The following is a 25,252-nucleotide window of genomic DNA, read 5'->3' as shown; positions in this document are numbered from 1 at the left end:
TCCCAGCACCCTCTGCGCGACAACAAACACCTACTTTTTTTTTAATCGAGGGGCCGAAAAATAGAAAATAAACATCAGCGGCCGAGCCGGACCGAGAAGCGATATATTAATATGCATCGCAAGCGGCGAAAGGGCGCTCATTTCCATCAGCCCACAGCGGGGCGCATGCGCAGTCGACCACCGCCGAGGGCAAAGAGCGATAATAAACGGCCGGGCGATAGATTTTCGCCGTGCTAAGGGCAGCGGCGCCGGGAAGAAGAGTGTCGGAAGAAAAAATAATCGTTTTTTGGGGCGGTTGGGAGGCTGAGGCTGCGACTGCGCGTGCGCGGGCCGCCATCCCAGAATGCATTGCTGGACAACAAGGGACGGAAGCGCGAGAGCGGCGGCAACTCTGAGGAGAAAGTCCAGCAATCAGCCTTTTATAATCCTCTCAAAATCAACCCGTCCGCTTCTCCTTTCACAACCCATCGCACTTTAATTTGTTTCCATTTGTATTTTATTGTTTTTAAAAAAAAAAATTTGTGTTGAGGTGGACATTGTGTGAGGTGAAGCGCCGCTGGCGCCGGGTCTTGACGATGGTGCAGAAAGAGAAGGCGGCCGGGGCTGGGCCTGCGGAGGACGAAGCAGAAGAGGAGGAGCAGGAGGGTAACGCCGCATTCTCGCCGCCCGCCGGACCTCCACCACCACCTGCTCCCGCACCGGTACCGGCAGTGCCCGGGTCCGAACCCGAGCAAACGGCCCCGCCCGGCGGACCCCCCGCCGCCGAGCCCTCCGCCACCGACCCGCTCCTCCTCCAGGACACGGCGAACGGCGGCCCGGACACCCTCCCGCTGCCCCAGCGCCCCGAGCCTGCCGGCGACCAGAAGCGGTTCCGCTTCCTCTGCGGCGTGGTAGAAGGTGAGGATTTATCAATTGCAATGAGCGGGTTGAAATTTATCCTCTTTCTCCTTTCTCTTTCTCCCCCCCAATTTAAAACTAGTGGGGTTTAATTTAACCCCCCCCCCCCCATCCCATTTAACACTAGTGGGGTTTGATTTAACCCCCCCCCCCCCCCCCCAATCCCATTTAAAACTAGTGGGGTTTGATTTAACCCCCCCCATCCCATTTAAAACTAGTGGGGTTTGATTTAACCCCCCCCCCATCCCATTTAAAACTAGTGGGGTTTGATTTAACCCCCCCCCCCCCATCCCATTTAAAACTAGTGGGGTTTGATTTAACCCCCCCATCCCATTTAAAACTAGTGGGGTTTAATTTAACCCCCCCCCAAAAAAATGGCTGATCTGATCATGGGCTCTGCTCCACTTCCCTGCCCGCTCCCCATAAACCTTTACTCCCTTATTGCTCAAATATCTGTCTATCGGCCCTCAATGACCCAGCCTCCACAGCTCTCTGGGGCAGAGAATTCCACAGGTTTACAACCCTCCTGAGAAGAAATTCCTCCTCATCTCAGTTTTAAATGGGCAGCCTCTTATTCTGAGACTATGTCCTTTAGTTTCCCCTATGAGTCTACCTTGTCAAGCCCCCTCACCTTATGTTTCGATAAGATCACCTCTCATTCTTTTGAATTCCAATGAGTATAGGCTCAACCTATCTTCATAAGTCAACCCCTCATATCTGGGATTTAATTTAAACACCCCCTCTCCACCCCTGTGTACTGACACAAACCATTAAGATTTTCCTGCTCCCAACTTGGTTAAAGTTTATTTTTAAGCTTTGACTCGGTGTGGAAAGTGTGGTTTGTGCTGGTGTTGGGCTCTTTTCTGTGTGGATGCCACTGGGATAAGGGCTGCTTGTGACATCACAATAATATCCTCTGTCCCCAGTGAACACAGATGGGAAAGGTTTGGCTATCCTCCAGACATCAAGACCATTTCAGGGGGTAATTGGTCCTTGGGTTTGTTAATCTGATCTAATGACATGCAAGAGCTGGAATTGAGCCCCTGCCCATATATTATGGGGTTGACTAGTTTCCCTTTTCTCCTCCCAGAAAAACCCTTTGATGTCTGACTGGGTCAATATATTGTCTGGTCTATAGACCAGGCAGTCCCACAGTTAATCCCTGACATGTGCTGAGTTAATTGCACCCATCGAGGGTGCTGCAATTGAACTTGACATCCACCCTTCCCCAGAGCTTTCCTGGAAAGTGTGGATGCTGGTGATAGTCCCAAAAGTCACTTGGAGAAAAGAGAGAGGAGGGGGAGAGAGAATTGGGCAGAATCCATATTAATAAAACCAGTTTTTAAATGTTAAGAACTGTATAATAATTGTCCATAGTGTGCAATACATGAGTGTTTTATCTTTTTCATTATAGTGTGTTAGTTTATTATTGATGGTGTACTTTCCCTGTGAAAAGCTATCTCTATTCTTTGATGAGTTATGATTTTTTTCCGATAGGGATTATGTCATGCAGTGGGTGGTGAGATTGAGGGAGGTTTGGGGTATTTGATGTGTGGAATGTGAGCTTTCTCCATCGGGTAATGTAGCAATGTGGACAATTTCTACTAATCATGCCAGAAATTTGTTATGCCTGTTTAATAAATGGAAAATGCTGTAAATATCTCCTCATGTCCATGCTGTAAATATCTCATCTGAAAAGGATAACTAGAGATCTTTAGTCCTAAACTGTCGAGTCAATTGCTTGGTGATAAGGGAATACTCAATGGGACTATTGTGGAGGATTTAGTGAATGCGCATAATCTTCCAATTTGCAGAATACATTGTTTATTTCCATAATTCCACCTTAAAAGAATGTTCCATTTGAAATGCATGTGATATTTTCTGGTGTGTTATTTTAAATAGTGCTTTGATTTTTCAGGTTGTCTTAGTCCAAAATGTGTTTGAACTAAGTTGTAGTGCTTGAGTTTGTCAGAGAGTATAAAAGGTGAAGGACATTTGAATGGTTTCCTCGGTAAAAATCCATTGCCGGGGAGTGATTAAATTTACTTGAGCTCCGTTTGTCAAGTGCATTTTTCAGAAAAATCGATCCATTTTTGTGAGTTTGATTTTATTATGCATGTGAACCTTAAGGAACTTCCTTGATTCTTGGGGGTCAAGTTTCGGCTTGAGTTGCTCCTGTTTTTTTTGGAGCAACTGGTTTAGAATGGAGTATCTTAGAAATTGCAATTCTCGCCATTTAGTTTGCTAGTCAATTTAGTTTGCTAGTCAATTAGAACAGTTTCACTTTGGAACAGAATATTTTTTCAAAAGTGGGCATGTCTGGCCACTTTTGCCTGTTTTGAAAGTTTAGGCAGTGAAAACTTACTCCAAACTAACTTAGAATGGAGTAAGTGCAGATTTTTGTACGCTCAAAAAAACCTTGCCTACACTTTACAAATCAGGCGTAGGTTACAAATCAGGCGTAGGAAACGTGGTGGGGTGGGTGGGAAGTAATTACATTCTACAAACATTCAACAGTCTTACTTATACAAATAAAGAGCCACCCTGAATAAAAAATTATAAACAAAGCAAAGACAAAATATTCAATGTTCTGTGTGAAGCAGCAGCAGCCTTCGAGCTGCGGTGCTTCAGGCAGGCCTTCTATGTTGGAGACGGGTGGCGTCAATGACTCGACGGCATCCCAACAGCGGCAGCAAGCAGCCTTCGAGCTGCGGTGCTTCAGGCAGGCCTTCCTTCCATATAGGAGACAGGGGCGGCGTCACTGGCTCCACGGCAGCCAAAGAAACAGCAAACAGGCAGCCTTCGAGCTGCGAAGGGGACTGAGGCCATTCGGCCACGCGATAGGGGCGGCGGCAGTGGCTCGACAGCAGCCGAAGAAACAGCAAATAAGCAGCCTTCAAATCAACACTTTTCTTCAAGTCCCTTTAAAAATGGCCGAGTGCCAATGTTTATGCGCGCGCTCCAATGCGCACGCGCAAGGCTGCTGGCACGACGTTATCTCATTTAAATTAGCCCCGCCCCCACCACTTCTAGAATCGGCGCTACACTCTTGCTCCGCCCCCCCCCCCCCAGCTGCTCTGTGCGCGCCGTGCCAAGCTCCAAAGGACCTGCAGGGAGCCGGAGAATCTGAAGGTTTTTTTTTACGCACTTTCGGGCGCGAAAAACGGGTGTCCAGGTCGGGGCTGCGCCGTTCTAGGCGTGGCCCGAAACTTCACCCCTTGGTGTCTAGATTGACCCCATCATTGTCAAATATTGGAAATTAATTTGAAGATGTGTATGAATGTTCACTTTGAATAGTTTCTGCCACTTCAAACCATGATGAAACATGTTTTTCATTTTGAATATACTGTGAATTTCTTTACTATGTAGTCATAGATTATTTGGTCTACTCCAAAAATTCCCTCTACTTCCTTTCAGGCAATTCAACACTGGATGTAGTATTCCAAGTGTTTACATAATTGCATTAGCTCTTCCAGTCCAGTGCATAGAGATATCTAACAGTAGAAATGAACATACCCATCATTACTTATTTGGTTTAGTGGATAATTTGGCTAGGAGGTTGAAAAAGCTGTCCTTTTTGGAGGTGACACCTATTTTGTCATGTTTGTAGAGAAGAGCACTATATATTGGCTTGCATGGTGTTTGTGAAACTTTGAGGTGTTGCAAAAAATGGAATTGTCAACTATTAAACCGAATGTTGGAATCGTGGTCCTGAGATTGGAGAAACCTTCAGTTCTTTGGGCCCAAGTTTCCACACGATAAAAAAACGGGCGCCCCTCCGAGCTGGGCGCCCGTTTTTCGCGCCTAAAACGGCGCCCAAAAGAAAAATCGCGATTCTGAAGCGTTCTGCAGCTCCTTGTCTGCCTGGTGCGGCGCCTACACTCGCGCCGATTTTGTAAGTGGGAGGGGGCGGGTACTATTTAAATTAGTTTTTTTCCCTTGCCGGCAACGCTGCGCGTTGGAGCGTTCGCACATGCTCTGTGAAAAAAACATTGGCACTCGGCCATTTTTGTAGTTCTTTGTAGCTGTTTAATTTTTGAACATTTTTTTAATAAAAGCACATTAGCACTTGCACCACCCCCCTCCCCCCCCGGCGGGAAGAACGGGCCCCTCCTCTCTCTCTTTCTCCTCTCTTCCCCCCCCCCCGCGGGAAAGAACGGGCGCCTCAGGCTGACTGCAGAATTCTCCGTACCTGAAGCACTTTTACACAGGTAGGAAGATGGTTTATTTAATCTTTTCTTTGCTTATAAATGTTTATTCAGGTTGGATTTATTTTTAGAAGTATAAATAAGGATTTATTGGAGAATTTAATGAGTTTCCCCCCCCCCCCCCACCTTGTTCTGGACGTCTAATTTGTAACCTACGCCTGATTTTTTAATATGTAGAACAGGTTTTTTCAGTTCTACAAAAATCTTCACTTACTTCATTCTACTTTAGTTTGGAGTACATTTTCACTGTGGAAACTTTGAAATCAGGCGTCAGTGGCCGGACACGCCCCCTTTTGAAGAAAAAAACCTGACTAGAACTGCAGAAAAAAAAATGTGGAGAATTGCGATTTCTAAGATAGTCCGTTCTCCACCAGTTGCTCCTAAAAATGAGGCGCAAATCATGTGGAAACTTGGGCCCTTTGTGTCTACACTTACTGTTCAGAAATGAAAGCAAATTTGGCTTGTTGCAGAGCATAGTGCATTCTGTTTACATGGATAAATAACTGAAATACTTTGTCTTACTATTGTTAATGTCGAGCACGATTAAATTTGGCAACTCCAAGTTCTACTTGCGTGAATGACTCATTAATCCAATGTGATGAATTAATTCTTTCACATGAGTAGAACTTGAATTAAATATGTAAAGAACGTTGTGCATTATTGGTCTTTACTTGAAATCTTGTTTGTCTTTTATTCAGTATAAATTAAAAGGGCACTTTTTATGGAATGGCATGTAATAAACTTCCTGTAGGTAGAAATGTGTTTGCTGTAAAATCAAAATAAAAAGCCCTGGTTTGCAGATCTTGAGCACTTGGTTATAGATTTGAAAGGAAATATCTTGGACTGAATTCTCAGGTAATTGAATTATAAGGGAAATACCGATACACAAATTGTGTTGACCGCTTTGACTGTTGGTTTTTGATAGCTCACAGGCAGACATTTTGTTTGAAATTCCCTTGATGTGATGATTTGAAGTTCTACTCCAGTGATGACAGGAATAGAGGCACAAGACGCCACACAAAATGTCTGCTCTGAAGTTTCTTAAGCCCATAGTATTTGAATCACAAAACACTAACAAAGGAGGGCCTATGAGATAATGTTCTGCATCAAGATCTAGAGATATATATTATGTAAGGATTATGTGACAGAGTAGATATGTATAAAGGCTAATGTTTTACATATGTGGATGTGATATTTGTAGCAAACAAAGCTCTCACTAGTGATTGGTTGTAAACTGATGCTGCATACTGCAGAATGTGGTAACTTTGGAGCTGAAATAAAGATGTCAAGTCTGCTCAGTGTAATGTTAAGAACTTACCTTAAGGTAAACTTGCTGCTCACATTAATGCATAGTGTCTACTCAAATTGTGCACTTGCTGGGTAGTTAACTAGTGTCCCAGCATAAAGACAAGGGTATATTGTTGGCCAGTGGTCATTTAATTGAGGAGTTTTAGCATGCATATTTGCAGTGAGCGTGGCATCAGTAAAGTGGTACAAGTGAAGATTTCTGACTTCCAAAATGGGAGTGGGGGGGGGGGGGGGCTGGCGGGGGAAGAGTACAGGTAGTTCTTTCATAACCGTGATGCCATATCCAGTTAGAGAACCTATGAATGGTTTTCAAGTGCTTGATCTACAAATGGTGATGTTGATAATCAAATACTCAAATGAATTATAAAATGAGAATTGCCGAATTGTTGTTTCATAAACTTGTAGCGACTCTTAATTCTGCAGTGTGATTATTTTGTTACGGAGTGACTCCTGCCAACGAACAGGAAGCTGCGCAGAAACATTCTACGCATAACTGTCGGGTCCCAAATTTTAAAAATAACGTTCACCACAACAGATAGAGGATCGGAGAAGTGCTCTGCAGCCCACTCCCTTCCTGGCGTTTAAAAATGTTCCTGGCTTTCTCACCAGCCCGCTCCTTTCTTGGCTTTTTAACATTTTTACGGCTTTCTCGACAACTAATCTCCTTTCCTGGCTTAATGTATTTTTTAATGAACTTGCTCCCATGACAAACCGGCATCGTACATACGCAGGCTGCTCCCGGTTTGTTGACAACAGTCGTATCCTTATTGTTATGCTGACTAGATGGGCCACCATTACCGGCCGAGGTTCGAACACTTAGTGACATCAGACATCCAGGACAGAATACTGCTCATGTCTATGAACTCCATAGTGCAAGTGCCATTCTAAATAATGATCCTGGGTGACTACAAGACTGTAATCCCATTGACTGCTTCGGTTGATATCTAACCATATGGTGTTTTTACATGTGCAACAGCTCCTAAATACTGTTAAATTTCTTCTGCTTGAGAATGCTGTTGGTAATTCAGATGTAATTGAACAGGCTGTAGCCGAATGGCTCCCCATCTGGCCATTTTACTTAATGTGACCTAATCCTGTTGCTAATAGCACCCATCACTCGAAGCTTCTTTTGCCATGTCTCTTAATATAACTATTTGGCTCTGAATTATTTTAAAGCCTCTCAAGATTAAGCATTATTGCTAGTAAAGGGTTCTGATCAGTATGTAAAGTGCTTGGAGTGCTGCTGCTTTTCCCCTTCCGCTAACGGTTGGTGAATTAGATTTGCTGATGCAGCATTACAGTACCAATGGAATCTGCTTAGACCATTATAGTCTGTATTACAAGAGCCAGCCGTCTCTGGCACATTCTTTTTTTCACTATTTCAAAAGTAGAAAAGCTCAATTTATCCTTATCTTTGTGGACTCCCCTACACCCAAACACGAGAGTTTGTATATTCACCTGTTCTTTGAGAAGGGGAAGTGGAGTTGGGGGAAATGTGGTGCTGTCTGCATACCCTATAAATTGTTGTTCAAATTAGTTTTTATTCACATGTTCCTGTTTGTTATAAACCTGGTCATGTCTCTTGATTTCCCCCATTTTATATTGTGGAACAACAACTACAATTAACAGTTCTGTAATTGTGATGTAGGTGCCCATGTAATAAGTTTGCCTCGCACGGTGCTTTCAGAGGATATAAAATGGACGAAAATTGCATTTAGAAACAAATGTTCTGGCAGCACTTCCCTGATAGGTGAAAAACAGTACAGGTCAGCAGTATTTCAGCTCATTATGGACTGATGACAAGTGTGTTGCTTTGTTTCCAGAGACACATTTGCCACATCAATTTTATTAGTGTTATTCCCTGCTCCCAAATCTCTGTTGCCGTGATATACAAGTGTGGCCTGGATTTCATTCCCTTCCTGTGGGGATGTACCTGGCTTCTGCGATGGCATTGATGAGAATGGTGGCTTGCTACTCTTGGTGGAATGAATTGTTTCAAATCCTCCTCCGGGCTCACCATTTTGGTGATTATATTTGCAAGACAAACTGTATTATGCTGCCTGAAAATCATGCCCATGGCAAGGAAATGAAATTCAACCAAAGACTTGAGTATGTAAACAAAATAAAACCACTTCTGATTGCAATCCATTACTGTTGACAAACTAGGATGAATGAACGTAGGATGCCTTAAGAATCTCTGCTTCTACCTGCTTTAGAGGAAAACCGCTTTGGAAGCACTTAATTGTAGAGCATAGTATCCTTAATTTCCAGACTAATCCTCACATTTGGTAATCAGAGAAATTGCATTTATATAGCGCCTTTCTTGACCTTGGGACGTCTTAAAGTGCTTTACAGCGAATGAAGTACTTTGAAGTGCAGTCACTGTTGTAGGGAAATGCAGCAGCCCATTTTGTAGACATTGAATCCCCTATTGGATTTATTAGTGGTAACTATCTTATATTTCTGACTTATCATTTTGGACCCCCACAAATGGCCACATTTTTTCTACATATCACCTATCAAACCCTTTCATAACCTTAAAAACCTTGATCAGGTTGCCCCTAGCTTCCTCCTTTTCTAGAGAAAAGAGCACCAGCTTCCTAAGCCTTTTGTGATATATATATCCTCTCCGTTCCTCCTTTCTTTCTGCTGGGATGGAAAACTGATAGAATCAGGAATTAATTGTCATATTCTCTCCCATTTCTCCTTAGTTGTCCATTCTGGCCATTTAGATATTTTGGGAATCTCTCCCAATGCTGAAGCATCTTCTGTGTGATTCTCCTTTCTTGTGGAAAGCACCTCGCTGTTGCGTGGTATTTCCATATAGTATTATGGATGAGATCGTTAACTGGAGTGTAGGGGCTACTGGCATTTCCTTTTTCCCTTTTTTTTTAAAAGGGAAAGGTTTGGATTTAAGATTCATTCCCAAGGTGCATCTTGAAAAGAAAAAAAATAATGGATCCAAAAATGTTAGAACTGCAGCTGACTGGACAACCCTTTGAAAGTGTAAAATACTTAGCAAAAACAAGTTCAACTATTTCCTTCTGGTTAAAATGAACGTCATTAGAGTTGTTGAATTTTCCTCACTTGTTGGGATGCGGTTCCATTAGTACTGTCAATAATTTGCATTGTCAAATTGACAAGTAAAATGTGAGCCCAGACATCAAAGATCAGTCATAGGCTATCCAAACATGGGAGTGGAGGGCCCTCATGATTTGAGGCAATTGTTCAGGGTATAGCAACAAGAGTGGAAAGATTGGCTGATTCTATTTCCCCACTGCCCAAACTCAGGCCAGCTATATCACACACATTTCTATGGTTCTCTATAGAGCAGTGGGAGTAGTTTGGATTGTTCTAGTACAGAGCTGGAATTGACATGATGGGCCAAATGGCCTGCTCCTGTGTTTATAACTTCTTCAGTTCCATACAGTCTTCCCTCTCTGAGATCACTAATTCAGCACAGAACCTTCCAATTTTAGCTTGCTCAGTTCCATACTGAGACACACATTTATCCACTGTGCAATTGGGAACTCAATTATGATTCTATAAACATAGTTTCTTGTATTGACAACTAGAATCATGCCATGGTGTTACGATGCTATTTATCTTTCCATTGATGGATGTCTGTGGCTGTAAAATATTTGTTAAAACTTCTCTCACTGCAGTAGCAAAACAATATTGATACGAGCTAGATACTGCAGAAAGATTCAGTTTATTAAATATTAATCACCCGATTTCCCGGGCAATCAAGGGACAATAGTATTTGCTCTCATTGTAAATATAAGACCACATGCAAGAGACTTGGTGATTTGTGCATAATTTTAGTTTACCTTTTCCTATTTATGGCACGGGTCAAAACATAAGTCAAAGTTTAACGTTGTTAAACATTCAATAAGGGCAGATTTATTGGTGGATTGATACGCTGGGTGGTGACGTGGAACTTCTGGTTCTTGGGTTATCAGGCAACAATTGTTCTACATTGTGGAGGTTAGGAGCAGCTGTCAGAGTGTGACTCGGCGGCGCAAGTGCACATAAAGCGCTCCTGAAAATCAGATCTGAGCAATATGAAGCATGTCACAGAATCTTACAGCCATTCGGCTTGTCGTACGTATGCTGGCTCTTTGAAAGAGCTGTCCAATTTAGACACTCTCCCCAGCTTTTTCACCGTAACCCTGCAAATTAGTCCTCCAAGTACATGTCCAATTGCCTTTTTAAAGGTTCCTATAGAATCTGATTCCACCACCCTTTCAGAATGTGAGGCAAGAGGGCTGACTTTACTGATATTTTATATGAAGTAGAATACATATTTTGTAGCTCTTGCTTTGAACAATCAATGTTGGTTGGCTAATCCTGCAGTGTGAATCTTTTCACTGGTCAATAAGCTGATGAGTTTGATATATTGCTTTGTACTTGTGCTTTTATTTCCTATTTAGTAACATTTAAAGCTGTTCAACGAGCAGCATCAAACCTTTCAGGCAGTTATAAGAATCCGAATAGTCAACTGGGACTGAGTGCACCATTTTAAGTCTTTAATATTGTATTTGAACGTGCTGGTTTGCTTATTTTCCAGGATTTTATGGACGCCCATGGAGCATGGAACAGAGGAAGGAACTGTTCCGAAGGTGAGAGTTTCATTTTAAAAATAATTATTTTAAGCACCTCTATTTTGAAATTGGGTATCCCTTTAACCCCGTGCAGCTAAATAAGCAGTCACTTGACATAGCACAAGAAACACTTGAATAATTTTTTATAATGGAGCCTTGGACCTGTCTGTTTCGGTACCTGCTTTCTACACAAGTACCTTAACTGAATCCTTGTCTCCTAAGGTAACTACAATAGTGTGAATTAGTGGTATTTAAAAATAAAAAAAATTGTAGGCATTTGGTCCATCTTGGGTCATCTATCCAGAAATAACCTACATTCTCCCATTGTAAGCTCAGACTTTGAGATTCCAAGGTTTTTGCCTCCTCTGCCCTACCCTGAGGTTCATTCCCTGTTTTGGTCACTTTCTTGTGCGAAGATCTTCATATTTGTCCTAAATTTTCCTTTTTTGCAAGTTAGAACTTTTGTCTTTCTCCTAATTCGGCTTGTGTTTACTGTTTTCTGTTTTACTGTTTTAAACAACTACATGAGGTCCCCTCTAAGTAGCTGCCTTTGAGGCTGAATATCTCAGTCTTTTCCAGTCTTTCCTCACAATTCAGTCACCTGAACTGTGTTGTATCCCAGTTTGTATCCAGCACTCTAGCACTGGATACTCTCAATAATTTGCATATCTAATATTGGTTATGCTCTTCAACAGAATGCGCAAGTGGGGATTGAACACATACTTGTATGCACCAAAGGATGATTACAAGCATAGAATGTTCTGGCGGGAGATGTACTCTGTTGAAGAAGCAGGTAAGTGCTGTACTGGTGATCCCCTAGTTGTCAGGCACGGTGTTGTACAGTTTAGCTTGCACATTCATTTCCATTTATATTAAAGCCCTGTCTCAAGTTCAAAGGTGCAGTTAAGAAACATAAGAAAATGGAGCAGATATAGGCCATACTACGTCCCATCAAGCCTGCTTCGCAATTCAGTAAGATCATGGCTGATCTTCTACCTCAACTCCACTTTCCTGCCCTATCCCCATATCCTGTGATTCCCCTAGAGTCCAAAAATCTATCGATCTGTGTTGAATATTAGTCACCACTTGCTGTTGAGTATTAAGGCGCCTGCTCCTTAATACAAATAGCTTTTTAAAAAAAAAATATAATGGATTTCGATATATTGTGGCCAATATAATCAACCCTCCTTTATTGCTGTGTTACTTCTGAATTTTACCTGCTGCTTGTATCGGCTGTGCTCGATTTCCTGTAACCAGCACTGTAAGATTGAAAGCAGGCTTGCATACAGCAGTGATATTTAAAAGCAGTATTATTCATCTAGTGTGAAGAAACTGTCCTTGTGGCACCTGTAGGAATGCATATTTAGTTAGCTCTTAGAATGGGTTCTTAAAGGTGTTTGTGTTTGGCAACAATTGTGCTGAGGTTGCCTTGCTGTACTACATTGTGTGAGAGAGCAGTGAAGCTGTTATTTAATACATTACTTAAATTGAGAAAGTAGTTTGCCAGTTTTGGGGCTGAAGTTCCTAGTTTGCACTACAAATTTTACTTTGTTCGATGGGGGTAGGAGCCTGTATTGGCTAGCGATATGAAGACAGCATTACTGGCCTTTGTGGGTAGAGACGCCAGTCAGCAAATTACTACAACGGAATGACAAGCTGGTGTCCAATGTCAACGGCCCTCTTTGTTTGCCTCTGGAAACAGCGCCATAATATTAACACAGTCTCTGACTTCCTATTGGATTCTGCTGTAACACTGCTAAACATGACTATTTGTCTGTCATAGAAACATAGAAAATAGGTGCAGGAGGAGGCCATTCGGCCCTTCGAGCCTGCACCACCATTTAATAAGATCATGGCTGATAATTCACCTCAGTACCCCTTTTCTGCTTTCTCTCCTTACCCCTTGATCCCTTTAGCTGTAAGGGCCATATCTAACTCCCTCTTGAATATATCCAATGAACTGGCATCAACAACTCTCTGCGGTAGGGAATTCCACAGGTTAACAACTCTGAGTGAAGAAGTTTCTCCTCCTCTCAGTCCTAAATGGATTACCCCTTATCCTTAGACTATGTCCCCTGGTTCTGGACTTCCCAAACATCGGGAACATTCTTCCTGCATCTAACCTGTCCAGTCCCGTCGGAATTTTATATGTTTCTATGAGATTCCACCCTCATCCTTTTAAACTCCAGTGAATACAGGCTCAATCGATCCAGTCTCTCCTCATATATCAGTCCTGCCATCCCAGGAATCAGTCTGGTGAACCTTCACTGCACTCCCTCAATAGCAAGAATGTCCTTCCTCAGATTAGGAGACCAAAACTGAACACAATATTCCAGATGAGGCCTCACCAAGGCCCTGTACAACTGCAGTAAGACCTCCCTACTCCAAATTCCCTAGCTATGAAGGCCAACATACCATTTGCCGCCTTCACTGCCTGCTGTACCTCCATGCCAACCTTCAATGACTGATGTGCCATGACACCCAGGTCTTGTTGCACCTCCCCTTTTCCTAATCTGCCTTTGTGTTTTTGCCCCCAAAGTGGATAACCTCACATTTATCCACATTATATTGCATCTGCCCACTCACCTAACCTGTCCAAGTCACCCTGCAGCCTTTTAGCATCCTCCTCACTGCCACCCAGCTTAGTGTCATCTGCAAACTTGGAGATATTACACTCAATTCCTTCATCTAAATCATTGATGTGTATTGTAAATAGCTGTGGTCCCAGCACTGAGCCCTGCGGCACCCCACTAGTCACTGCCTGCCATTCTGAAAAGGACCAGTTTATCCCGACTCTGCTTCCTGTCTACCAACCAATTCTCTATCCATGTCAGTACATTACCCCCAATATCATGTGCTTTAATTTTGCACACCAATCTTTTGTGTGGGACCTTGTCAAAAGCCTTTTGAAAGTCTAAATACACCACATGCACTGGTTCTCCCTTGTCCATTCTACTAGTTACATCCTCAAAAAATTCTAGAAGATTTGTCGAGCATGATTTCCCCTTCATAAATCCATGCTGACTTGGACCGATCCCGTCACTGCTTTCCAAATGTGCTGCTATTTCATCTTTAATAATTGATTCCAACATTTTTCCCACTATTGATGTCAGGCTAACCGGTCTATAATTACCTGTTTTCTCTCCCTCCTTTCTTAAAAAGTGGTGTTACATTAGCTACCCTCCAGTCCATAGGAACTGATCCAGAGTCGATAGACTGTTGGAAAATGATCACCAATCCATCTACTATTTTTAGGCTACTTCCTTAAGTACTCTGAGATGCAGACTTTCAGGCCCCGGGGATTTATTGGCCTTCAATCCCATCAATTTCCCTAACGCAATTTCCTGACTAATAAGGATTTCCGGAAGGTTATTTGTGTCTTCCTTCGTGAAGACAGCACCAAAGTATTTGTCACCCTCTAACTAAAGCCATGGACGATTTGTCACAATTGTGGTTATCCTTTCTCGAATCCCTTGGAGCAAGCTGGGTATGCCTGGGGTGATTTTGGGTCTTGGCTCCTTTCTGTCCTGGGGTGGGGGAAAAGAGTACATTGCCGCTGCTCATCCTGAATAACGCAGGGGAGTGCAAAGCTTGTGCCTTACCAATGTTTTGGTACACCAGTGCTTTGCTGCTCTCTGTCCAGTTATCCCTGCTTTATTTCAAGGGTTGTCTCTCCTTGCATTGAGACTCTTTTCCCCTGCCCCTGTGCCCTTTCTTGTTTTCTTTAATGGTTATTTATAGTCTATTCTCTTCTGTTCCAGAGCAACTGATGCAGCTAATTTCTGCTTCGAAAGAACACGATATTGAGTTTGTCTATGCCATATCTCCCGGACTTGATATCACATTCTCGAATCAGAAGGAGGTTGCTACCCTTAAACGCAAATTGGATCAGGTGGGTGTTTGTATGATGTATTCATTGTTCAAGTACATGTAAGAATTAGGAGCAGGAGTCGGCCATTCAGCCCCTCGAGCCTGCTCCATCATTCCATGAGATCATGACTGATCTTCTACCTCAACTCCACTTTCCTGCTTTATCCATATATCCCTTAATATCCAAAAATCTATCGTTCTCTGTCTTGGATATACTCAACGACTGAGCCTCCACAGCCCTCTGGGGTAGAGAATTCCAGAGATTCACCACCTTCTGAGTGAAGGAATTGCTCCTCATCTCAGTCCTAAATGGCCAACCTCTTATTCTGAGACTGTAAAAGCGATATAATCAGCACGTTTTCCCTCTTGTGTACGTTGTCAATTGAAACGGAAATTGATTACGTTAGCTTGCCTACCTTTCTTCGAATAGTGTCATGGGATCTTTTGCATCTACCTGAGTGGGCAGACAGGGGCCCCAGTTTAATATCTTATGAAATACAGCAAGTCTCACTGATGCTTGCGCGCTCTCACGGATATTTCTTCAGCACCATTATATTAACACAGTCTCTGACTTCCTATTAGATTCTACTGTAACACTGCTAAACATGACTGTATTTTCTGTCACCCTCTAAAGCCTTGGACGATTTGTCACAATTGTGGTTATCCTTTCTCAAACCGCTTGGAGCAAGCTGGGGTGATTTTGGGTCTTTTCTGTCCTGGGGTTGGGGGAAAAGAAGAGTACGTTGCCGCTGCTCATCCTGAATAACGCAGGGGAGTGCAAAGCTTGCCTTGTAATAATAATTGTGTTCAGACTTTTGGAATGGCGCTTGAATCCACAACCGTCTGATTCTGAAGTGAGCTACAGAGCCAATGCTGACATTTATCTCGCTCTCTGATCCTCACACTAACACTTTGTGATTTGTGCTCTAAGCTGCCTTGATGTGCGCTCGTGCTCACCTTGATTTTCTCTCACTCTCTGAAGCTCTATGATCCCATGCTCACTCTCTTTATCTCACTCTGTTACTCTGCCTCTCAATGATGCTTCTTTCTCTCGTGTTATCCCTCAGTCTTTGTCTCCTGGTTTCTTTGTGTTTGACTCTCACTTTGTCTTTCACATGCTCCTATGTGAAGATTGGCTCCTGAGGGAAGTTATGAAGATGACCCGGTGATCATTACTCTAGCATGAGTCGGGTGGGGGAAATGGATGAATAAGTTCTTGCTGTACATTCGTGATAGGAAAATGTATACTAAAATATTATTGTCTCCACGTAAGCAGAATGGATTCACTAATTTGCCATCTAATTGGCAAATGAACTTCAACACAGATAAATGAGGTACCCTGTATTACAAAGGGACAAAGGGATCTCTGAGTGAAATACACAAATCACAAAGTTGCGACACAAATTAACAAGGACACAACATAGAAACATAGAAAATAGGTGCAGGAGCAGGCCATTCAGCCCTTCTAGCCTGCACTGCCATTCAATGAGTTCATGGCTGAACATGAAACTTCAGTACCCCCTTCCTGCTTTCTCGCCATAACCCTTGATCCCCCGAGTAGTAAGGACTTCATCTAACTCCCTTTTGAATATATTTAGTGAATTGGCCTCAACTACTTTCTGTGGTAGAGAATTCCACAGGTTCACCACTCTCTGGGTGAAGAAGTTTCTCCTCATCTCGGTCCTAAATGGCTTACCCCTTATCCTTAGACTGTGACCCCTGGTTCTGGACTTCCCCAACATTGGGAACATTCTTCCTGCATCTAAACCCGTCAGAATTTTAAACGTTTCTTGAGGTCCCCTCATTCTTCTGAACTCCAGTGAATACAAGCCCAGTTGATCCAGTCTTTCTTGATAGGTCAGTCCCACCATCCCGGGAATCAGTCAGGTGAATCTTCGCTGCACTCCCTCAATAGCAAGAATGTCCTTCCTCAAGTTAGGAGACCAAAACTGTACACAATACTCCAGGTATAACAAAGCAAACCAAGCATTGGGTTTAATTCTAGAGATATAAAATTGAAAAGTAGGGAAGTTTTGCTAAACCTATATCGAACCCTGGTTAAACCACACTTGGAGCACTGTGTACAGTTCTGGTTGCCATATTATAAAAAAGGATATAGAGGCACTGGAGAGGTTGCAGCAAATATTTACAAGGATGATACCAGAAATGCGAGGGTATCCATATCAGGAAAGGATGAACAGGCTGGGTGTCTTTTCTCTTTTTTAAAAAAAAAAAGCTGAGGGGGTGACCTAATAGAGGTCTTTAAAATTCTGAAAGGTTTTGATAAGAGTGGATACAGATAGAATGCTTCCACTTGTGGGGAAGAGCATAACTAGAGGCGATCAATATAAGATAGTCACCAAGAAATCCAATAGGGAATTCAGGAGAAACTTCTTTATCCAAAGAGTGGTGAGAATATGGAACTCGCTACCACAGGGAGTGGTTGAAGCGAATAGTATAGATGCATTTAAGGGGAGGCTAGACAAGTATATGAGGGAGAAGGGAATAGAGGGTTATGCTGATAGATTTAGATGAGTAAAGACTGGAGAGGGTTTGGGTGTATAAAAGCCGACATGGACTGGTTGGGCCAAATGGCCTGTTTCTGTGCCATATAATCTTGTGTAAATTGAGGATAAACTTTATTTGAACTTTATTGTGGCCGTTCAGAGGTGCTTAAGTACCTTAGTGATATGACGGTCCAGTTTCCTTTTTCCCACCTAGCCTCATCTTGAGAAGGCACCTCGCTTCCATTCAGGTCCCACCACACCCATGACGGGGGTGCCCTTGTCCACCGCACCTCCAAAACTTGCATGCTTAAACTATTCCTGAGTTAAAGAGCTGTTTAATCTCCTCCTTGATCCCTTTTTCTTTCCGTACATCAAAAAAAAGCCCACATTTTTAAAAAGTTTGCAGCCATAACCTCTGAACATCATGATTGTGTTTTACAGGTGACTCAGTTCGGATGCAAATCCTTTGCATTATTGTTTGATGATATTGACCACAATATGTGCCCAGCAGACAAAGAGGTCTTCAGCTCATTTGCACATGCACAACTGTCTGTTACTAATGAGATCTATCAGTACTTGGAAGAGCCAGAACACTTTTTATTCTGTCCTACAGGTGAGTGAGTAGCAGTAAATCAATCGCAGTCACAGTGTGGGAGGGAGGGATTCTGTTAGTAGTGAGCCTGTAAATATTTTTTAACATGTTTTTACTTCTTGTCTGTGGAAATGAATCTCCGTGTGCTGCTGTACCCCTTTTACATTTGGCATTGCACAGCTTCAAAGGTGTGGTGGACTCAATAGAGATCTGTTTACTGGAGTGTGTAAGCATGTAGGTCAGCTCCCCTGTTTTACAGTGCTACAGGGACCGTCTTCAATTTGGCAGATTTTGTAAACCCCTATTTTCTGAACTTTGCCATTAACATTAAGCTGAAGGACCACAACCTTTGCTGCCTGAAGGCCTCAATTGTAGAATTGCCAATGCTGTCCTTTGAACCTATTTCTATTGTAATTGGCCCTTTGTTTGGTGCTGTGAGGGTCCAGATAAATCTTTGTATGAAATGAGTAACCACCTCAGTTAGGATTTGTGCCAGATGGAAATCTGTGAAGACCATCAGATTTCCTAGTGTTTCCCAATATGTTTTTTGTTACTTGCATTGGGCTATATTGTGCGTGCGAAACAATCTGAGCAGCAGTGCAGATGTTTCGTGCTGCAAGTGGGGTACTCATGCTGAAATCTGAGTTCATGTTTATACATCTATTTACTGATTGGAGCCAGTGCAAGCAAGGCATCGTCTGGAGATTCAGTTGGTCTCAGTATGCTGCACACTTGTGTAATCAAATCATATCTGATAAAATAATGTTCCCCTTTCAAATGCAGCATATAGTTGCAGCCAAATCTAGAAGCTTGGCAAAATCCAAAGTGAAACAATAACCCTATTCCCATAGATGGTGTTATAGAAATCAATGAAAGAGGAATTTAAAAGTCCAATAATATGTTTTGGTTATCTCTTTTTATAATAATGATTCTTTGTGGCATTGCTCATGGTGAGTCAGTTAATGCACTGGCTTACAAAGACAGGAGTGTTGATCATTATATGTTGCTAGTTGATCTCCTGTGGTGTTGCACAGGGGGAGTCAAGACCATGTGTAAAGTTGTAGATGCATTTAGTCCTCATTTTGAACCGTGCCCTCCTTGTTTTTATTTTTTGTATGATTTTAGATGATTTGTTAAAGCAAAACTTTGGGAAGCAGAGAAGTAAAATTGGATGCAGCATGGGTTCTCTGTAGTATAGGCTGAGGAGCTGGGAGATGCAGTACAGGCGCTACCATCACCACCACTGGCAGCAGGGTATGTAACCCTGTGATGCCACGTACTGTTTGAATGCATTAAGCATTCGTATAGAAACATTATTGTGCCATTTGGTTTTACTATCCTGGCGAGTTTGGAGATATTTGTCTTTTGAGATGTCTGATGACTGTTTGCTGTCCATTGACCATTTGTCCTTATTAACTGACGTTATTGTTGGAACTGGAATTTGTATTTATTTCTTCGTTTCTTAATCTTGTTCAGAGTACTGTGGAACCTTTTGCTACCCCAACGTTGCACACTCCCCATACCTTCGGACTGTTGGAGAAAAACTACTCCCAGGCATTGATGTATTGTGGACAGGTGAGCTTATATACCTCTGTAGTGTTCCTGTGCATTTTGGTTAGTTTGACTTGCCAGACCATTGTTGTTACTATGCTTATTTGTATTTATATCTGCTGTAGAACAGTGTTTTCAAATATCCCTGTGTGGGTAATCCCTGCAAATATTGGCATATGCGCACACACACTTCTAAAGTAATGATGTCAGCAACCCAAAGGAAAACTGTGCTATCAGCACAGACAGTGTCATTGTAATTATTGTCAAAGAAACATCCTGCTTGTAATGCTAATCTATAGCAGTTGTGTCAACTGAAATACACATCAGTATTACAACTCTAAAGTGCTCTATCCGGACAACCCAAGTTTGGAAGCACAGAATCTAATTGTTTTGCTGGGGCAATTGTTTCATGGTCACAGTTGCACTTCAATGAAATCCAAGTGGAAACAGTGTGTGGACTGTAAATTGTATTCTTGCGATAGTAATGAATGTTGGTGCATCGTGCCGACTCGTCTGTCCATAATTTTGATTTTTTAACAGAAAATCTTCCTGCTGGATCACTCAGTCCTGTTATGCAGACTGTTTGCATTAAACAATGGGTGGGGCAGGCAGTTGAAATGCAGGACCAAATTTAACAAAATATAAAGTAAAGGCTGCCTAGAAAGATTGGGAAGCGAGAGGCAGTGCAAGTCGGGGTTCGATCTCAAAACGATGAGGTTCTTGATGTTGGAGGTTTAGTTTAAATGCAGATTGCGTTTAAATAGCGCCTTTTAAAGTAAAGAAATTGCGAAGGTTCATTAGTTGGTATTGAAGCTATGCAGCTATAACTTGGGAAAAATTTCTAAAGACGTATACTCTCTTCAGCTGGGTTTGGCAGCAGTGAGTTTCTATTTAAAAAAAGCCTTGACTTGGCATTGTGAACTTTAGGAAGAAATTTAGTAGAAGTCTTAAAAGATAAAGTATGATCAGGTAAATAATGAAAGATTTGCACGTGGTGAATCAGCAACAAGGGGGTTTACACCGAAGCTTAGTACTAGAAACATGGAAGGAATTTTTCCATGCACAGGGCCATTATAATAATTGAATACTTGATATGTGGCATGCACCTGTTGGGCCGAACGGCCTGTTTCTGTGCTGAGCCAGAGTCAAACAGGGAATTTGAAGAGGAATTACACACTTAAATGATATTCAAGGATATGGGGAAATGAGATTAGACAGGATTACTGTAGGAAGAAAATTGAATTTGCACAATCAGCTGTGTGGCTTCCTGTGTTGAAATTCCTAAACTTTAACATGACTGGGCACAGCTAAAATTTTTGCTGGAATTTTCTTTGTTCTGGGAGACCGTTCCATGGTTCCTTGCCAAAATGGTGATCGAAACCATGCTCACTGACCGACAGTGATAATTTGTCTGTGGGGAGTTGTTGGTCATCACAGCCGAGCCCCATTCATTCCACACACTACTGTCTAGTAGCGGTGTACAGCAGATAATCGGGAGTGGGATCTCTGGTTTTTGCCATCCTTCGCCTGGAGCAATGAAACCAGTTTTAGTGTCTCTGGTACTGCTACAGCTGAGAATAGCTAACTCGGTTATGATCAAATCTGGCTATTTCTCATCTGTTTCTTTAGTTGAGCACCATGGGATCCATTTACTTACTGAGTCTTTGGGTCATTGTCATAATGGAATAAATTTGAATTTTTCTCATTCAGACCCTGTAAATCATGTAACATTTACTGGTTGTGAGAAATTTTTTCTTGAATCTTTAGGTCCAAAAGTAGTGTCCAAAGATATCTCTGTGGAATCCATTGAGGAAGTCACCAAAATACTGAAGAGGTCTCCTCTCATCTGGGACAATCTCCATGCCAATGATTACGACCAGAAGCGCCTTTTCCTTGGACCATACAAGGGGCGGTCGACTGAGCTCATTCCACGGCTGAAGGGCGTACTGACAAACCCCAACTGTGAATTTGAAGGGAACTTTGTCGCCATTCACACACTGGCTACCTGGTACAAATCCAACATGAATGGTGTGAGGAAGGATGTTGTGATGAGTGAGTACACTCTGCTATTGGGTACTTCTGAAGTGCTGCCACTTTATGCTTTGGTTCATGAGAGAGGGTCCACAACTGTGGTATTGCAATTAAAACCTGCCCAAAGGCAGAGCGCTCTCATTCTGTGTATAACTTTACTCAGCTCTCCATGTCAACAAACAAAATGCAGTGACTTGGGACTAAATGCAGTTCCACAGCTGCTGTCAGCTCTCTCGTACCTCACCGAGCTATCTGTTCTTTGTGTATTCCTAAACAAGAAGTGGTGACAGGTTTTCCACACTAGGGCATCACAGCTCAGCCCAGTCCTGCACCAACACAAACTTTCCAGAGGGGGAACAGGAATGGAAACTAGGAATGCTCCTCTCTCTTTTCCCCCATGGGACAGACTGTTGAAGATAGGTAGATAAATGTAGCACCATTGCTGCTGCCCTCGCTGAGATTCTTCAGCTCCACCCAGATCAGAAATTGAAGCTGGGATCTTGTTGCTCTTTATGGCCAAAAACCCTGTTGAGCAGTACAGTTTGCCCATGTAAAAAGTGACAATACTGTATCCAATGCCGTGTAATTGAGCTGTCTGGCTAGTAAGCAGTGTAGGTCCTGATCCCCTGGTGACGTCTCTTCCCGTGAGCCTATTCAGTCTTGTGTATCTATTTAACTTGCTGTACTGGCCATTTCCCTGATGTGAGGGCAAGAGGGTAATTGTCCCATCTTGTGTTCATCATCTCTCCTGTGGGGAGTTGGGGCCTACCACATCTGTTTGACTCCTGTTCTGCTTCCTTTGCGCTCATGAGTTTATTTTTGGTTGTACAGCAATCTTAACACTCTCTCTTTCCTCCAGCTGACACAGAAGAGAGCACTGTATCTATCCAGATCAAACTCGAAAATGAAGGCAGTGATGAGGAGATAGAAACGGATGTCTTGTACAGCCCACAGATGGCTTTGAAGATGGCTATATCAGAATGGCTGCAGGAATTTGGAGTGCCACATCAGTACAACTGTAAGTGTCCTGTGTTTGAGGATAATTTTTCCTCCCCATCCTGAATAAGGTTTTCCCTCTGTTAATCCACTAAGATTTGTACCTCTCCTGACAAATGGAAGGAAGGGTTACTCCCTCCCAAATGTCTGACAGTACCTTCCTTTTTCTGTTTGCTTTGAAGCACAGTGCTGCCCAGGCAAGACACACTCACTCCCCACCTCTTCTGTAGGTCTTGCTATTTGCTGATCAACTTGACAAGATAAAATCTCACCACTGCATGTTAGCACTACTGGACTGATGTTTCGGTTTGCAGTTGGAGTGCGTTGTCATGAGTGCAGAGGGCGACCTACATCTGAATTGAACACAGTTAAAATAAGTATACATGCATAAGCAAGTATGAATACTGTTATAGTGACACGTTTTGATGAAATGAAAACAAAGTACTGGCTGTAAGAAAGTAAGACTTGGATTTCTATAGCGCCTTTCACGACCACCGGACGTCTCAAAGTGCTTTACAGACAATGAAATACTTTTGGAGTGTAGTCACTGTTGTAATGTAGTGATATTTGAGAGCTGAGTATGCAGTGAACCAAGAGATACTTGTAGGGAAATGGGTTCACTTGTACTGATAGATATTGGAATGGCTGGATATTAATTACAATGCTGTCCCGTGCCTAGTGAATAAAGTTACATGCCAGTGTCGGACCAAGATCAGATGGTCCCACGGTCAATATTTGCCCTGATACTGCCGACCTGACTGAGATCATGTAACTCGGCACAGGTGAAGATTTGAACTTGAGACCTTCCAGGCTTATGGCTTGGTGTTTACAGGGCTGTATCTTTATCCACTGAGCCGTTGGGCAAACTGCTGGTTAAACTTGGCTTTTTCCACTAATAGTTCATTACTTTTAGTTTGCCGTGTTTTTTTTCAAAAATGTTTTTTGTTCTCAGGTCGAACAGTCCCACACAGTGGAGCAAAGACAAATACAATTCATATAGGAGCGCTAGACACGCCCTGCTTGAACTCCACCACAACAGTGACCACAGTCTACCAACAGCCCATCATGAGTCAGGGAAGCCCGCTGAGCGGCGAGCCAGCCCCGCTGACTAAGGAAGAGGAGGAGAAGAAACAGCAGTCTGACGAAGAACCAATGGAGATGGTGGTGGAAAAAACGGATGAGCAAGAAGCTAAAAACGTCACTCAGATTCTTACAGACATCGTCAAGGCTAAAATGGCTGAGGATCTCAAACCCATGGAGATGGACAAAGACAGCATTGCTGAATCCAAGTCTCCTGAGATCTTCATGCAGGAAGACTCTGGGAGTGACATAGCGCCCATGCAGACTGATGAGCAGATCAACAAGGAGCAGTACGTCCCCGGTCCCAATGAGAAGCCCTTGTACACTGCTGAAGCTGTGATTCTGGAAGACCTCAACCTCTTGGCTGAGATGTTCTATCTGCCTTATGAGCACGGGCCCAAAGCTGTTCAGATGCTGAGGGAGTTTCAGTGGCTCCGGGCCAACAGTAGTGTCGTTAGTGTGAACTGTAAAGGCAAAGATGCTGACAAGGTGAGTGCACTTGTGTGCCCTCGTGAACGTGGTTGTAAATGGCTTGATTTCAGAATGGCATAGAAGTGGAAAGGGAGGGCGGTGCAATTGGTTGAACCACCGACATTTCACCTCTGGAACCAGAGTTTGAATCAAGCCCAGGTGCATGGGGGTGCCAGTCGCCATCTGAAGAGATGAGATGAGATGAGTTAAGATTTTGGGTATGAACCTAAAGTTTACTGTTTTCTTCCCTTTGCAGATGTTCGATTTGCTGAGTATTTCAGCATATTTGTTTTTATTTCAGGTTTGCGGTATTTGCAATGTTTTATATCTGGATGCAGAGTAAAGCTCCCTTTGCACTGCTCCTGTAATGTCCCTGTGCTTGGAACATGGTTTTCACTTGTGTTTCTTGCTGATTTTAATTTCCAACGTTGCCTATAAACTAGTGTATTATGCCTAGCTGCTTCACCTCGAACTGAAAGAAGCTCCTACCACCTCCAAACAACTTGAAATGAAAACATTTTTGTATACCTTGGTTTTGTCAGACAGATATTATAAAATTTGACACTTTTGTGGATCTGTTGAGAATTGAGTGAATGTGCGGCATTCTTCTGTACCTGTAACGCTGTTAATACTGACTTTCCTGGTACTTGTCTTCTTTCCCTGTTCCTCTCTTCCCCCCTATTGCTCCACATGTTGAGTTTCATCTGTTTAATGTTGGTTGTTAAGTGCATTTCCCTGCAGTAGGACTGGATCCAGTTAACATTTTTGTTGTGGCTGTTGCCTGCCATTGTCGATGGTGGTTTGTTGATTCCCTCACATGCTAGAACTCTCCCACAGAGCTGAAAGTAATTAGTTGAGGGACTGTTGACTATTCTGGAGTGATCTGTCCAGATGTTACAGAAATATAACAAACCTTCCCCTCCAGGGAGGCTGGTACTTGTTTATGCAGCAAGCAGAGAGAGACAGTGCAGTAATAATCTCTCCTTTGATGGTATGTATATACTTTGTAATGTCTTTCCAAGCATTATTGTCTTGAACTGTCAGTTCAAGTTAAGTGCAAACCAGCTCGGAACAAATAGATTCTTGGTTCTGATTTTTGCCGTACTTTAATTTACATGTGCATGTGGGGTAAGGGAC

At 42.7% G+C, this 25,252-nt stretch overlaps 1 protein-coding gene across 7 annotated transcripts in view; it reads left to right on the top strand.

The window, feature by feature from the left end:
- The first annotated feature begins 226 nt into the window (after nucleotides 1-226).
- Nucleotides 227-25,252, top strand: part of oga (O-GlcNAcase) — a 47,978-nt gene continuing 22,952 nt past the window's right edge. For all 7 annotated transcript variants that reach the window (XR_011592727.1, XR_011592729.1, XR_011592726.1 and 4 more), the window contains exons 1-9: nucleotides 227-897; nucleotides 10,984-11,035; nucleotides 11,713-11,810; nucleotides 14,779-14,909; nucleotides 17,836-18,007; nucleotides 19,463-19,561; nucleotides 21,305-21,589; nucleotides 22,428-22,586; nucleotides 23,517-24,133. Coding sequence is in view for 3 of the 7 variants with exons in the window: in XM_070876397.1 (XP_070732498.1) it covers nucleotides 576-897; nucleotides 10,984-11,035; nucleotides 11,713-11,810; nucleotides 14,779-14,909; nucleotides 17,836-18,007; nucleotides 19,463-19,561; nucleotides 21,305-21,589; nucleotides 22,428-22,586; nucleotides 23,517-24,133 (1,935 nt within the window). In the remaining 4 variants the exon portion in view is untranslated. The remainder of the gene's footprint in view (nucleotides 898-10,983; nucleotides 11,036-11,712; nucleotides 11,811-14,778; nucleotides 14,910-17,835; nucleotides 18,008-19,462; nucleotides 19,562-21,304; nucleotides 21,590-22,427; nucleotides 22,587-23,516; nucleotides 24,134-25,252) is intronic.

This window comes from Pristiophorus japonicus, chromosome 3, assembly GCF_044704955.1.
Source record: "Pristiophorus japonicus isolate sPriJap1 chromosome 3, sPriJap1.hap1, whole genome shotgun sequence".
Lineage (NCBI taxonomy): Eukaryota > Metazoa > Chordata > Chondrichthyes > Pristiophoridae > Pristiophorus > Pristiophorus japonicus.
Note: the sequence above shows the minus strand (reverse complement) of the source record. Positions and strands in the feature narration are given on the sequence as shown.